Source organism: Arachis ipaensis, chromosome B7 (genome assembly GCF_059453495.1).
Source record: "Arachis ipaensis isolate K30076 ecotype BB chromosome B7, ASM5945349v1, whole genome shotgun sequence".
Taxonomy (NCBI): domain Eukaryota; kingdom Viridiplantae; phylum Streptophyta; class Magnoliopsida; order Fabales; family Fabaceae; genus Arachis; species Arachis ipaensis.
Window position 1 is genome coordinate 17988047 of NC_142442.1, and position 15010 is coordinate 18003056.

At 32.4% G+C, this 15010-nt stretch overlaps 2 protein-coding genes across 2 annotated transcripts; both read left to right on the forward strand.

Annotated features, from left to right (window-relative positions):
• The first annotated feature begins 1829 nt into the window (after nt 1–1829).
• On the forward strand, nt 1830–6744 carry LOC148550483 (uncharacterized). The gene is made up of 7 exons (XM_088494029.1): nt 1830–1895; nt 2333–2887; nt 3066–4316; nt 4705–5029; nt 5598–5856; nt 6148–6381; nt 6705–6744. The coding sequence occupies exons 1-7, from the start codon at nt 1830–1832 to the stop codon at nt 6742–6744; spliced, it is 2730 nt and encodes a 909-aa protein (XP_088350155.1).
• A 3900-nt stretch (nt 6745–10644) lies between these two features.
• LOC107607232 (serine/threonine-protein phosphatase 7 long form homolog) lies at nt 10645–11355 on the forward strand. The gene is made up of 2 exons (XM_016309205.1): nt 10645–11057; nt 11166–11355. The coding sequence occupies exons 1-2, from the start codon at nt 10645–10647 to the stop codon at nt 11353–11355; spliced, it is 603 nt and encodes a 200-aa protein (XP_016164691.1).
• The last annotated feature ends 3655 nt before the right edge of the window (nt 11356–15010 follow it).

Here is a 15010-nt window from a genome sequence, read left to right on the forward strand (position 1 = left end):
TGTAACAAAATAGAAACAATAATTTTACCTACTGCATTTTCTGTAACTGGTTCCTCTGCCCTCAACTCATCCACCACTGGTTCTTCAATGTTAGCACCTTCATTGGCAACATGTGCATCATAATCATTGGATTCATAAACCCAATACTTCTCCAAAAATGCTGTAACAAAACAGAAATAATAAATTTACCTGCTGCATTTTGAGTAGCTGGTTCCTCTGCCCTCAACTCATCCACCACTGGTTCTTCAATGTTAGCACCTTCGTTGGCAACATGTGCATCATCATCATTGGTCTCATGTGTTTGTTCATTTACTGTTTTAGCTTCTCGAGGATCACCCTCAGGCTGTTCAGATTCAGCAGCTCTTCTTTCTTGTGATAAACCACTGGGTGGTGGTCTTGGATGCCTCTTTCTCACCCTCTTAACAACTTTCTCTGGAGCTGCAGGTTGTTCAGTCTCTTTATCCCCATTCCCGTGATTCACATCATCATTCATAACACCACCCTCACATTTATCCGACTCGTTAACATCAATAGCCTCCTCAATCACAACTTCGTTCAAAAACTCCTTCACAACAACTGTCAAAGCATTATTCAACTGATTAACCTTACTAGTGGCCTCATTCACAACTTCAGTTCCCTCTCATCACCAGGTGGATTGACCTCAACCACACTCTCACTGCTACCATCAGACACCACATCGTCATCAATGATTTCAGGGTTGGCATCAATGGGGTGATCAAAATAGAGATGGACAGTGTTGTCATTTTTAATTGCACTCTCACACATCCTCATCACTTCAGCATCTATCCTAAGCACTCTAAGACCCTTACCTAATTTGAAACCAGATTCTAGCCAATACGCCTCATTATATCCAGGGTAACCCAGGTCTAAAAATAACCCCTCAACAAAAAATAAATTACATGTCTCCACATTCACCCTGTGTATCTCAGTTACTAAACCCCCTTCGTATATCACATTCCCATCTCTAACCCTTTTCAAGCAACCCATGTGATGATATACAAACGTAACTACACAATCCATCTAAGAAATAGTAGAGAGAAGATACAATAAATAAATAGGATGTCACCAGCAAACAAAATAAACCAGAACTTAAACAAAGATCATGAAGCAGAACGTACCTCTTCGTAGGGTTGCTCCTTGCGAAGAATGGTGATCCAACGATGCCACTTGAAAACCGTTACCCTTGATTCGACAATGTCTCTCACCTAGTATCGTTCTTCTTCGCGCCAAGCTTCCAGAGCAACGTCTCTCCCTCTCTACGTGACCTTTGAATTTCACTAGTAGTGACACACTAACCACATTAACTCAGTAACTAGTAACAACATTTGCTAATTGGGTTTTAGGGCAAAATTAAATTGGGAAAAAACCAATATTCAATTAGGTTAACTTAATTTCCAGGTAGGCTAAGCATAATTTTAATTAAAAATTCAATCTAATATAAAACTGATATTGTCAGCAAAAATCGGCGTCCACATAAGTATCGTACTCATCGGAGCTATGATCCGGCAAGCACGTGGACACGTTTGGCAAAAATTTTAATCATTCAGGTACCTTTTTGTCAATAATAATAGTTAAGTACCAAAATATCAGCGTTTGAATCTTTCGGGTACCGAATTGGACATTACCTCTTCTTCACTACTATTTACTAATGTGGTTTGAAGTTTTGTATTGTGGACGGTTCTGTTTCCTTCAGTAATAGTGACTGGCTGACTGCTATATACGTCAACAAAATAAAGAAAAAAAAATTGTGACTCGTATTCTTTATTTGTGTCATTTAGAATTCAGAGAGAAAAAAAAAAGGATCAAGGATGTTGGATATTATGTTCTCATGGACTCTCCATGATGTTCTGAACCACAAGCTCTACAAAGACAAGGTCTTTTTTATTATTATTGTTTTATGTTCAATATTCTTTAGCCTTTGATATTCTTACATTATTCTTTTTATTTATTTAGTAAGTTTTCTGTTTTTGTTCTGTTTTTAAATTTTTAACATAGTGAGGAAACAAAATGTAGAATTGAAAGAGTGCTGTTCTTCATAAGTACAAAGTTGCTCCTGTATTTTTAATCACAAATTCGCAAACTAATTGTATTCTTAATTTCAACTTCTCTTCAAAAAGATTAATACAAGCATTGCTTTTCTGCTGTAAGTAGATAATGAAATTTCTTAGCAAGAAAGGAAGCACTACAACTTTGTAATATAATAGTTATAGTTATATATTATGCCTCAAATGATGTTAATCTTATTATCTATTTTGGTTGCACTTTCTATTCCATTTTGATCTTCTAGGAGATAAAATGTTTTTCTTCACAGGTTCAGAAGATTCCACTCTCACTCTCCTCAACAAAAGAGTACTTGAACTCATTTATTTTCCCACTGATTGAGGAAACTCACAGTGATCTGTGCTCAGGAATAGAAGGTGTTTCTCAAGCTCCATTTTGTGAGGTCATGACGATTCAAAGGTCCAGGGACTTCAAACCTCCCAAGGCCTTGTTCTATAAAATGAGAGTAAAGAAGGTCACTGAAGAAGTTCAAAATGTTGAGAAATATGAACCTGAATTTGGAGACATTGTTGCTTTCACAGATGTTAGACCAAAAGGGATATATGACTTGAACAGGCCTAAAATGCAATACCATATTGCTTATATTTGTGGATCAGAAGATGAATTTACTGATGAGATTGATGTACTTTCATCTAAATGCTTGGATATGGATTCTGAATTTTCCGGGAATATTAACGAAACACAAAAGCTCTATGTTGTATATTTGTTGAACACGACCACAAATATTCGCATTTGGCGAGCACTGAATGTTGATGAAAAGATAAACATTATTGAAAAAGTTCGGCAGCATGAGCCTAATTCAAATGTAAGTTAAGTGTTATTTAAAAAGCATATTGATGCTAGCTGCAAATGGAAACATTTTCTACATGAGACTCATTTTATAAATGTTCATGCATTGATCTCTGATTTCGATATGCTGCTAATTTTGTTGAATCTATTTGATTTCTTATTTTTATTTCCAATGGTTATACCATATTTTACAGATTGAAGAAGTCTATCAGATTTTTTGCTGTTATGGAGAAAACATGACTCAGTCTCCAGCTCAATCTTCAGCACAAAGCATAATCCGTGCTCAGAATCTGAATGAATCTCAAAGAGATTCTGTTCTAAGCTGTGTTGCTATGAGCAAATGCCATTACAGTCATAATGTTAAACTTATATGGGGCCCCCCGGGAACCGGCAAAACAAAGACTGTTGCTTGCTTGTTATATTCATTGCTCCGGGCGAAGATCAGAACATTGACATGTGCTCCAACTAATAATGCAGTGTTGACCGTGGCATCTCGCCTGCATAGTTTGTTTAAGCAGTCACAGAAGTTTGATACTTATGGCCTTGGTAACATTTTGCTATTTGGCAACAAAAACAGAATGAAAGTGGACAATTTTTCAGGTCTTGAAGATGTGTTTCTTGATTATAGAGTGGAAGAGCTTTTAAAGTGTTTTATGCCATTAACCGGGTGGAAACATCACTTGGAACTTATGATCAAGTTACTGAAGAACCCCAATCAACAATATAGGTGTGAACTGAATGATAAGGAGGATCTAATGTCATTGGAAGAATTTGCTAAGAAAAGTAACAGCAATGTAAAACGTGCATATTCTTCATACAAGAGAAAAGTGAAGAGTTCTAACCTTTTGACATTTGAGCAATTTGTCGAGAAGAAATTTGATGGCATTGTAGAGTCTTACAATTTTTATGTTGAAGATAAAAAGATGAGTACCTCTGGTATGACAATGGAGCAATTTGTGAAGCAAAGGTTCAGTTACATTGGAGGTAGGCTCAAGTTGTTCATGAAAGCCTTGTATACTCACCTACCAACATCTATGATTTCAATCAAAGAGGTAAAGAAAATGTTCATTGCTCTGGATTTGTTGAAATCTCTGGAAATTTTGCTGCGCAATACCAAGTTCAAACGAGACTTTCATCAATGTAAAGATGGAAAAAGCCTACAAAGCATACTAAGTTCACTATCACGTTCAATTTCGCTTCCTTGGAAGACAAGCAAAGATGGCATGTCAATGTTTTGCATTGAGAAAGCATGCTTAGTATTTTGTACTGCATCAAGTTCTTCTAAACTGCATACTCAAGAAGGGGAAAAGTTCCGGTTTGTAGTTATTGATGAAGCAGCACAGCTGAGAGAATGTGAATCAGCAATTCCATTGCAACTTCCTGGTCTTCAACATGCTGTTCTCATAGGTGATGAAAGACAGCTTCCTGCATTGGTTAAAAGCAAGGTACTTTGGATGCTCAAGCACTAAAATATAGGGAAAAAGAGTTGTTTACTTGATTACCATATATGAAATTAGGTCACAAAAATGTGAGTTTGGTTTAGATTCTGAAATCTTTTAAAGGAAACTTTCTGGTGCACAAGCATCCGTGTTAACGCAGGATCCGGGAAAGGGCACCTAAGGGGTGTAATGTACACAGCTTAACCTGATAATTATATCGGTGGTTGTTTCCATGGTTTGAACCCGTGTTTAAAATACCCTAACCAAGTAGTTTTGCTTGTTTAATCTTTTTAAATATTCTAGTAGATACTCCTTTGGTTTAGTAACTTAGTTGTTTTGAATTTTGTTTATTATTGAAGATCATTATCTAATATGTTAATTGATCAAATTTTAGATAGCTGAGAAGGCTGAATTTGGAAGAAGTTTGTTTGAGAGATTGGTATTGTTGGGAAAAGAGAGGCACATGCTTAATATTCAGTATAGGATGCATCCATCAATTAGCAAATTCCCAAGTGAAGAGTTCTATGATAAGCAACTTGCTGATGCATCCATTGTCAAATTAACAAGCTACAATAAACAATTCCTTAAAGGGAAAATGTATGGCTCCTACTCTTTCATCAACATATCAAGGGGTAAAGAGCAGTCTAATCATGATCATAGTTTGAAGAACATTGCTGAGGCTGCTGCTGTCTCAGAGATTATTCAAAGACTTAGAAAAGGTTAGTTTATCTTTCTCATCATTTGTAATTAAGCTTGAATAGTTTTTTAGTCCCTATAAAGTTTTGCCATGATATTGGTACCTCTTTTTTCTTAAAATGTGTTTAGTCTTACCATGTCATTAGAAATGATAGATATTTTAAAAAAAATAATGAGAGTCCTAACTCATCTTTTTAATTATCTTCTTAATTTCTAAATAAAAAAGTTTTAATTTTTTTTTATCTTTTTGATATTTTCGAAAAATAAGATATATATTTGAATTTTTACTCATTTAAGTATTAGGAGGATAATTAAGAGATTGGATTAATAACATTATTTTTTATCTATACCAATATTTCCTAAATTTTCTTGATTATTTATAATATCTTAATTTAATATGAAGTTTAGATGATAGGAACCAAGGAACTTACCTATAGAAAAATGAGAAACCAACACCAACCAAAACTTTTAATGGGACCAAAATAATTTTGAAACATTTAAACACACAATTATAGGGAATAAAAACATAGTTAAACCTAATATGATATATATATGATATGATATTATTTCTTTTCCCTCTCTTGTTGCCAGAATGTTTGACAAGAAGAAAGAAAGTTAGCATAGGAATCATATCTCCATACAATGGTCAAGTACATGAAATCCAGAAGACCATAAAGCAATATATTTCAGACAGTGATCCTAACTTCTCTGTGAGTGTTCGTTCTGTTGATGGTTTTCAAGGTGGTGAAGAAGACATAATTATAATATCAACTGTGAGATCCAATGGTGTTGGAAATATTGGTTTTCTTTCAAATAGACAAAGAACAAATGTGGCATTGACGAGGGCTAGGTATGCCACTAATGAAAGATAGTTGTTTTTGCTGACATGATGTTACATGATTAGATCTATGTGTAAAATTGTTTTATACTAGCAGTGTATCGAAATTAAATTGTATTATATAACTGAAAATAACCAACTTTATTAATTATGTGCATTTTGGTAATTTGAGATTTCATACACCAAAAAAAATGTACCTACATGAATCCATTATATATTGTAGATATATGTTATGATCATGCTCTAAATGGTGAGATTTAGTTCTTTTTTATTGAAAAACTTTTGGTTTGGTTTTATGCACAGATATTGCCTTTGGATATTAGGAAATGCATCAACTTTGATAAACCGTAACAATGTATGGAGGGAACTGGTTCTTGATGCTAAGGAAAGAAACTGCTTCCACAATGCTTATGAGGATGAGAAACTGGCTCAGGCCATTGAGAATTCCTTGTGGGACCTTGAACTTGATTCACTGGAGGCACCATTCAAGAAACTAAGTTTATGGGACAATTCTAATACAGCTTCTACTTCCTTTAGGTATGTGGAATCTTATAACTTGCTAACTTTATATGTATGTTCATTTGAATATAAATTAATGTATATCATTATAAGTTAGTTTTCAACATGGGCCCATATGAAATTGAATTATTACTACTTATGACTGGACAAAATTAATTAGAAACATATTTTGGTTAGTATTTTGTATTGCATTGAATTAACATATTTTTGTAAATCTTATATTGTTGTAAAAAAATGTAACAAATTAATATAAAAAACAGATTTTAGAGAACACATTGTATTTTTCGGTTGTTTATTTTATAATGGTGGATTGTAATTTTTGTGAGGTTCTCTTTGGGCAGAGCACATAAACCAAGATTGATGTATAAAATCAAAACATGAAGACATTGAATCACATGTTTATGCAATGCCATGGAACATGCCATCCCTAAAGACCTTTGTTGAGTTTTGAACTTGTGATCAAGAAGCAGAGAAGCAAATCAACCTTTTGAGTTTTTGTCATCCATGCATGCTGGCAATGGCAATACTGTAATTGTATTTTGAACATAACTTATCCTTATTACCATGCGTATTCTACCATGATTTACTAATTTTTGGTGGATTATGCTAAAGATTATTTAGAAATGCAATTTATCCTTGCATTTTTTTTCCTTTTTAAGGGATGAAAATACAAGCTACATGTATTAAGATTATATGGCGAAATTTGGTGAATTTTATTATTAATTATTCATTGTATGAATTGTATGCTTTATACTTTAGTATCTCTATAACTCTATTCGTCATATATTTTGTTGGAATAATTTTGGACTCATTTCGCAAATAATATAAGGTATTTATTCTTATGAAATTATCTATATGTAAAAATATAAATATATGATATTAATTTTTTTCTTGGTTAGTGATATTGAAATATTGCAAGTTAGATTCATTGTTGGACTTGCATGGAATACGATGAAGGTATTATGTATAAGTAATTGAAATTCACATGCAGATCTATTTATGTAAAATTAGTAGTTAAGAAATGATAATTTAGTCAAACTTATTAAATTATCTAACAATTCTTAATTATTAATTTTATATAAAAAAATAACTGCATCGAGTTTTCTGTTTTTTAATTTTATTATGGAGAATAGATTGGTGCCGGATAACGATACGGAGAGTATGCGTGTTTTACCGGCGCGTGGTGTCAGGTGGCTACAAATCGGACGGTGCGAGTTCTCTCAGGCAAATCAGACGGTCCGATTTCAGGAGATAGAACAGATGGTCCGAATTGTCCCTCTTCCGCCACGTGTCGCATGGACGTTGCTCCCCACAACAGTGTCCTTAATCCCAGCATAACCCTTTAATGCATGCATACCCACCCTACAAAATGAGTTTTATCTCCATCCCACTCAGCAACCATTCTCCCATCTTCTCCTTCATTTAATTCTTCTTCTTCTTCTCCCCACAAGTGGTTGAAAAATAATTAAAATGACAAAAAAAAAAAAAAAATCTAAAGATGTTGATCGTCTTGAATTTCATATTATAAGATATCTTAGTTATCTTGATTATGTAAGTTTATTTATTAAATTTTTTTTGATATTTCAAAATTATAATTATTATTGTAAAAAATTTAATTATAGTTGTTGTTGTTAACTTAAAGAACATATCAATGACATTATTATTATTATTATTATTTCGGAGTTATAATTGTTGTTGTTAGAAGTTTAATTATAATTGTTGTTGTTATTACTAGTTCAACGTAGAAACAGTGAGATTATTATTATTATTATTGTTGTTGTTAGAAATTTAATTATAATTGTTGTTGTTAGTAGGTCAATTTAGGAACATATCAGTGATATTATTATTATTATTATTATTATTAATTCAGAATTATAATTATTATTATTAGAAATTTAATTATAGTTGTTGTTGTTAGTAGTTTAAATTAGAGTCATATATCAGTGTTGTTGTTGTTGATTGATTGAAATTTAAGAATATATGTTTAAATAATAGTTAGAAATATATATATAAATATAGTTAGAGAATATTTTAATCAATGATAATGTTTGAGTTAGACTAATATGATAGATTAGTAAAAAGAATATGTTTAGAATTTTTTGTAATATTTTTAGTAAAAAATATATGTTTAAAAAATACATTTTTGGATTAATGTTCCTAATTTTGATCAATAATTAGGTTTTGTAAAATATAATAATATAATGTATTTGTTTTTCGATAATAATTATTTGTTTTCTGTTAGGTTTTTAATTGACATAAATATGCTGTTGTAAGTGAGGTTTTAATATTATAGTAGAACATTAGTTAGGTAGGAATTGAAAGTATCTATTAGTTATTATTATTAGTGATAAATTAGAAATAATTTGTTGGATATATTGGTTGTTCTAGTTAGAAAATTATTATATTTTAGTAGTAAATTAGTAATTGTTGATAGTTTGATGGGTTTTTTACTTAAATAAATTGTATGGGAGTCAAAATTACCTGATTCCCCTAAAATCTGTAACGTAAATCCCCTCTTGATATTATTATATAAATCGTCCTAGGCTGCACAGGGTTACATAAAACGTGAATCATCTTAGCCTAGGACGATTAATGCATGAACATGTAAGGCAAATCAAACGTAAATCGTGACGGGGTCTCCAGGGTTAGAAGAAGAGCATAAATCGTCCCAGGGTGGTAGGTTTCACGTGTTAATAGGCTAACTCTCACTGGCTGCCACGATTTATGCATTATTGAGACCCTCTTCAGCCTGGCACGATTTATGTGTTAGTTTGTAACACTAACTGGGCTGAGACGATTTATGCCCAAGTTAGCAACCCTAAGAACTCAAGGATTTAATGATTTAGGGTGTATGTAATTTAGCATAAGACGTTAGAAATCAGGCTTCTTAGTAGCTTAGTTAACACTCTTATTATAGAGTGATGGTTGCATAATAGGGTACTCTTATTTATAATATTTTAATTTAAATTATATCTATTTAAATTTTAATTTAAAAAATAAAAATATACTTTTTATAATTTCAATTATTAATTTTATTGAGAAGATTAAATTAAATTTAAAAAAATACTAACAAATTATAATAAAAGAATACTAAATTTTAATACATAAATTTAAATTTTTTCTTTAAAAAAAATGTCAAAAGGTGTTAAAAAATATTAATTTTGCATAATATAAATTTATGTTGTTTTAAGTAACATAAATTTAAGTTTTTATAAAATTTTTAGTATTCGTTGTTTATATAATTTTTTTAATCATTTTTATTAATGCATATTTTTTATAGAATTTTTTTTGTCATTTTTTATTTGACTTCATATAAATTTTAATTATTTATTTATAATTTTAATTATTAATTCTATTAAAAAAATCAAACTAAATAAAAAAATACTAACAAATTATAATAAAAAATATGCATTAATAAAAATGATTAAAAAAAATTATATACACAACTAATACTAAAAATTTCATAAAAACTTAAATTTATGTTACTTAAAACAACATAAATTTATATTATGCAAAATTAATATTTTTTAACACCTTTTGACATTTTTTTTAAAGAAAAAATTTAAATTTATGTATTAAAATTTAGTACTCCTTTATTATAATTTGTTAGTATTTTTTTAAATTTAATTTAATCTTCTCAATAAAATCAATAATTGAAATTATAAAAAGTATATTTTTATTTTTTAAGTTAAAATTTAAATAGATATAATTTAAATTAAAATATTATAAATAAGAGTACCCTATTATGCAACCATCACTCTGTAGTAAGAGTGTTAACTAAGCTACTAAGAAGCTGATTTCTAACGTCTTATGCTAAGCTACATACACGCTAAATCATTAAATTCTTGAGTTCCTAGGGTTACTAACTTTGGGCATAAATCGTCCCAACCCAGTTAGTGTTACAAACTAACACATAAATCGTGCCAGGCTGAAGAGGGTCCCAATAATGCATAAATCGTGACAGTCCAGTGAGAGTTAGCCCATTAACACGTGAAACCTACCACCCTGGAACGATTTATGCTCTTCTTCTAACCCTGGAGACCCTGCCACGATTTACGTTTGATTTGCCTTACATGTTCATGCATTAATCGTCCTAGGCTGAGATGATTCACGTTTTATGTAATCCTGTGCAGCCTAGGACGATTTATATAATAATACCAAGAGGGGATTTACGTTGCAGAATCCGTTTCAGGGGAATCAGGTAATTTTGACTCCCATTCAATTTATTTAAGTAAAAAACCCTAGTTTGATTAATAATTTATGTTTTTGTAGAGTTCATGGATGTTGACGTGTGATCACCCTTTTCCTCTGGATCAGTACGATGATAGGGTGAAAGAGCATTTACGATTTACTGGTTTTTATCATGCATCTCAGATTGGAATAGTCCAATGTCAGAAAGCACTCGTAAATGCTCTAGTCGAAAGGTGGCATCCAAACACACATACCTTTCACCTTCCGATTGGTGAATGTGCTGTGACACTTGAAGATATGGCTATGATTCTTGGTCTTCCGACGGACGGTCTTCCAGTCACAGGGATAACTATGAGTAATTTTGAAACCTTAGAAGCGGAGTGTTTGCACCAATTTGAGATTGCACCGAGAAAGTCAAACTATAGAGGAAGCGGTATAAAATTGACGTGGCTTCGGGATCTAAAAGAACGGTTACAGTTGACTGATGAAAACAATATACAGAGGTACATGAAGTGTCACATTATGTTGTTGATCGGTACGATATAATTTGGAGACAAGCCTGGGGCATCTGTGCACTGGAAGTTTCTGCCTTTACTTCATGATTTTGGCAGTATCGGACAGTACAGTTGGGGATCGGCTTGCCTCGCACACCTGTACAGGGCGTTATGCAGGGCATCTCGTTTTGACTGTAAGGAGATTGACGATCCGCTAACACTGCTGCTCGTTTGGGCTTGGATCCGCCTGCCATATCTAGCGCCGGTTCCTAGGGAACCCCGTAGTTTTCCGCTTGCAAACATGTAACATTATCTTACATTTACTCCGTATCTTCATATTTAGAATCCAGTTCTGTTAATGAATTAAGTCATATTAGGTGGCGTAATTGGGAGCGTGGAGATCGACGCTTTAGGTATCTTATACTTACTCACTTTAGAAGGGCCTTGAATGATCTTCAAGAAGGCCAGGTATATTTTCATTAAAGAAGTATTTGGTTTGGTTTAATAACCGAAATTAAAGGTAAATAAACACTCAATACATTAATGATGATATAAATAAACTTTACATCAGGTTATTATCTCAATCTTAACAAAAAAAGAAATCATAAAAATATAAATAAATATTGATTAATAAACACTAATTAATATTTAACTACATCAATAACTAACAAAAAATATTATTATCCTAAACTTAACTACATAAACACATAAACAAATTCTAATTGAATATATTTTCACATATCACTTAACTATTTGGTCCATCAATCAATATAAATTATTACAGAATTCTAATCCGTCTTATAAATATAGGCAATTACGTACCGGCGCTCATATTCCGGAAACTCCGGAGCATGCATGGCTTCCAAATCCAACACTCGTATGAAAGATGGCTCCTCAAACGGCACTTTATTTGTCAGTGCATTTGTCACGTCTGTCACATTTGGAGCCATAGTGCCGTCACCTTGATCTTTATCTCCATTTGGATCAACAACATAATTGCTTTCGAACTCTACCTCACTGTCACTATTGTAATCTTTCCATACAATATTTCGGTCGGCCTTAGATTGTTCGAATTCAATGTACAGTTTGATGAGCGACATTTGGGCACGACTTTCAATATACATTGAAAACATCTCTTGCATATTCGCTTCGTCGGTTATATATTTGGTTTGAAATTGAATGAATCCACCAAATACTAATATGGGATATCTGTATAAAATACATGATATTTTCCTTGACATCGCAGAATCTATCTTCTCACAAATCACATTTTTGAGCTCTTCAAATGAGATTGTGAAGGGAATAACAACATCTAACGGATTTTCACAAATAAATTTTACTCCTTCAAATGTTTGTAATAAAATCTGACCAAAATAATACACTTTTAAAAGAACTCTATCATCTATTTCTCTCACCAATCTAAACAGAAACAGAAACTTCACTATCAATTTTTTTTACCTCATAGCAAAGAAGAGAGAACAAGGAGTGAAAGAAAGCAAAAGAACAAGATGAGAAGACGGTATCTGCTGCCTTGTTTATGACTTACACATTTTTATATACATTTATCTGCATAAATCGGACTCAGTGAGTTGTTCCAGCTCATTCAAAAAAATTATATAATAATCAATTCAGATGGTCCGAATTGATTTTCGTATTATTAAAAAAAATAGCTTCATATACAACACGGACAATCCAATTTGCTTCATCAAAAATTTGAAATTTCTCTCCTTGCAAATCGAACCGTTCAATTTGCCCATGATATTTTCTTCCAACCACAACTCGCATAGTTCGACTTGTTTATATAATAACGCAAAAAAAATTGCCCCACATATTTGTCTAGCACCTCTATACCCTATAACGCAACACATCACGTTCAAGGCTTCTATAACAAAAAAATGAGCCAAAAAAATTCAAAAAATTGTTGCTTCCTGAAATCAAATTAATTAACCGCACATGTATATAAATAGAGTTAATCTTGCAAAATGCTGCAAATTACATAATCTTCTCATAAGGCTATGAATTCTTGTTCTTTTTGTGGAATCTTTTACATCCTCAATACATATATTCGTTAGCAGAACAGAATTTTTTTTCTTTTAATTTGGGATTCAGAAGCATAAAGGGTGGGATACGGAACTTTGTACTTGGTGCGAGCAATGGCCACTTGTGCAGCCATGTACAAGTTCAGGAAACAGTATATTACAATCGCCACAAATCCATACCCTTTTGGGACCAACTCAATTATCGTCGCCATTTTTGTGTTGATTAATAGTAGCAGTGGTTCTTCTAAGTTTTAACAAGGAATCACATGAATAGAGCCATGCAGTGCTTTGGGATGATTTTGCTTTCAATATCAGACCGATGTTGAGATTAATATATAGACCGATTCAATTCAATAATAAATAATTAGTGTGGTACCCTGATTATTATTATTAGTATTGTTTGGATTTTGATTTTGGCTTAGCTAATTAGACAAAGTTAAATTTAACTAATATTTTATATTCCAAGAGGAATGTAGTAAAATTACATAAAATGATCAAATTAATTTTATTAATATTTTAATGTGTCAGACAATGGAAGATAGTGGTAAAATTCTGTGTTCTTGGCTTTATCCGCGAATTGTCTTCCAAGGCAGAGAATATCAGAAGTCAACATTTGACTAAATTAATGTGGCTTGCTCACTACTCCACATAGCAAAACTTATATGACCTCTGATGTTTAATTATATTTTATTTTTGTAAATTTTATGGTATTTATCATTTGGTGTTTAATTTTTATTTAATTTATTTTTTGTAGTAAATTTTAAATATTAACTGTTAATTATTTTTATTAAATTAAACACTATTTTTTATGGTTTTTTAATTAAATGCTAAATAGTATTTTTTTTTTCTTTTATGTTTAACATTGATATATATGTTTTTATTTGAACATAATTGTTGAATTAGAAAAATAATTAACACTTTGATAATAACAAATATGATTAAGTTGGGTTAATATCTTAAATAATTTTTAATAAATTGGTTCAAGTGTGCAGGTCCAATATTATTTTTGTTATAATCCAAAATAGTGAAGCAAAATGCACTCAAGTGTGCTGAATGGAACATGACCCACAGACCAAGTTCAATACCAACCAAACTTTAGTAAATTAAACCTAAACTAGGTTTCTCATATGCATTTCTGCTAAACACAAGAGAGAACTTCATCTTCGAACTCACACACTAGAAAAAAAAAGCTAATCAAGAAAGCAATGTCCAATCAAATTAATCAAGAACATGTTAAGTTAAGTCAGAGGTTAAAAGTAATTAGTTTCTATTTGCATGCAAGTTGATTTCTTCACTTCTTCTCCAACTCTCTGCACCACTATTTCGGGTAATGTTCATATCCTGGGTCAAGCTATCCGATCCGGGATGTTTAGCGACAAAGCGACCGACCTCTTCAAGTCAGACTATCCGACCTCTTTTCAAAGAGCTCGGCCAAATCGACAGGAAAGCCCAAAGAAGGGCCCAACTCAAGGAACACGACCCAAATCCAAAGGCAGTCCAAGCCTATAGAGATAAGGGCGGTTCCCTTGAAGATAAGCTGACCTTAACTCAAAGATAAAGATAAGATAAGATAACTAACTTATCTTATCTAGAAAAGGTCACTCGACAACCACTATAAATACACTGGAGCACCCAGGTATAACTCATACTCTGATTCTACTAAAAACCTGTTTAATACCCATGCTAACTTAAACATCAGAGTCTCTTGCAGGTAACCCCCACCCTCCGGTGACAAAGGATCAGCAGTGCAGCCAGTTCAACAAGTCGGACACGACAGCTTCGGCCGCTACCCCCAGCCGGACACGTCATCTCCGACTAGTACAGAAGATCTCGACCGAGATCGACCTACAGTTTCAGGTAACCCTCGGAACATTGGCGTCATTGCCGGAGAACCTGGAAGTCATCTCATCCCCATGGCGGACG

Coding starts and splice junctions, on each gene's coding strand:
- LOC148550483 (XM_088494029.1), top strand. CDS start 1,830: ATGTTGGATATTATGTTCTCATGGACTCTCCATGATGTTCTGAACCAC. Junction 1,896..2,332: donor ACAAGCTCTACAAAGACAAG/GTCTTTTTTATT, acceptor TTTTCTTCACAG/GTTCAGAAGATTCCACTCTC. Junction 6,382..6,704: donor ACAGCTTCTACTTCCTTTAG/GTATGTGGAATC, acceptor CTCTTTGGGCAG/AGCACATAAACCAAGATTGA.
- LOC107607232 (XM_016309205.1), top strand. CDS start 10,645: ATGTTGACGTGTGATCACCCTTTTCCTCTGGATCAGTACGATGATAGG. Junction 11,058..11,165: donor GATGAAAACAATATACAGAG/GTACATGAAGTG, acceptor TGATTTTGGCAG/TATCGGACAGTACAGTTGGG.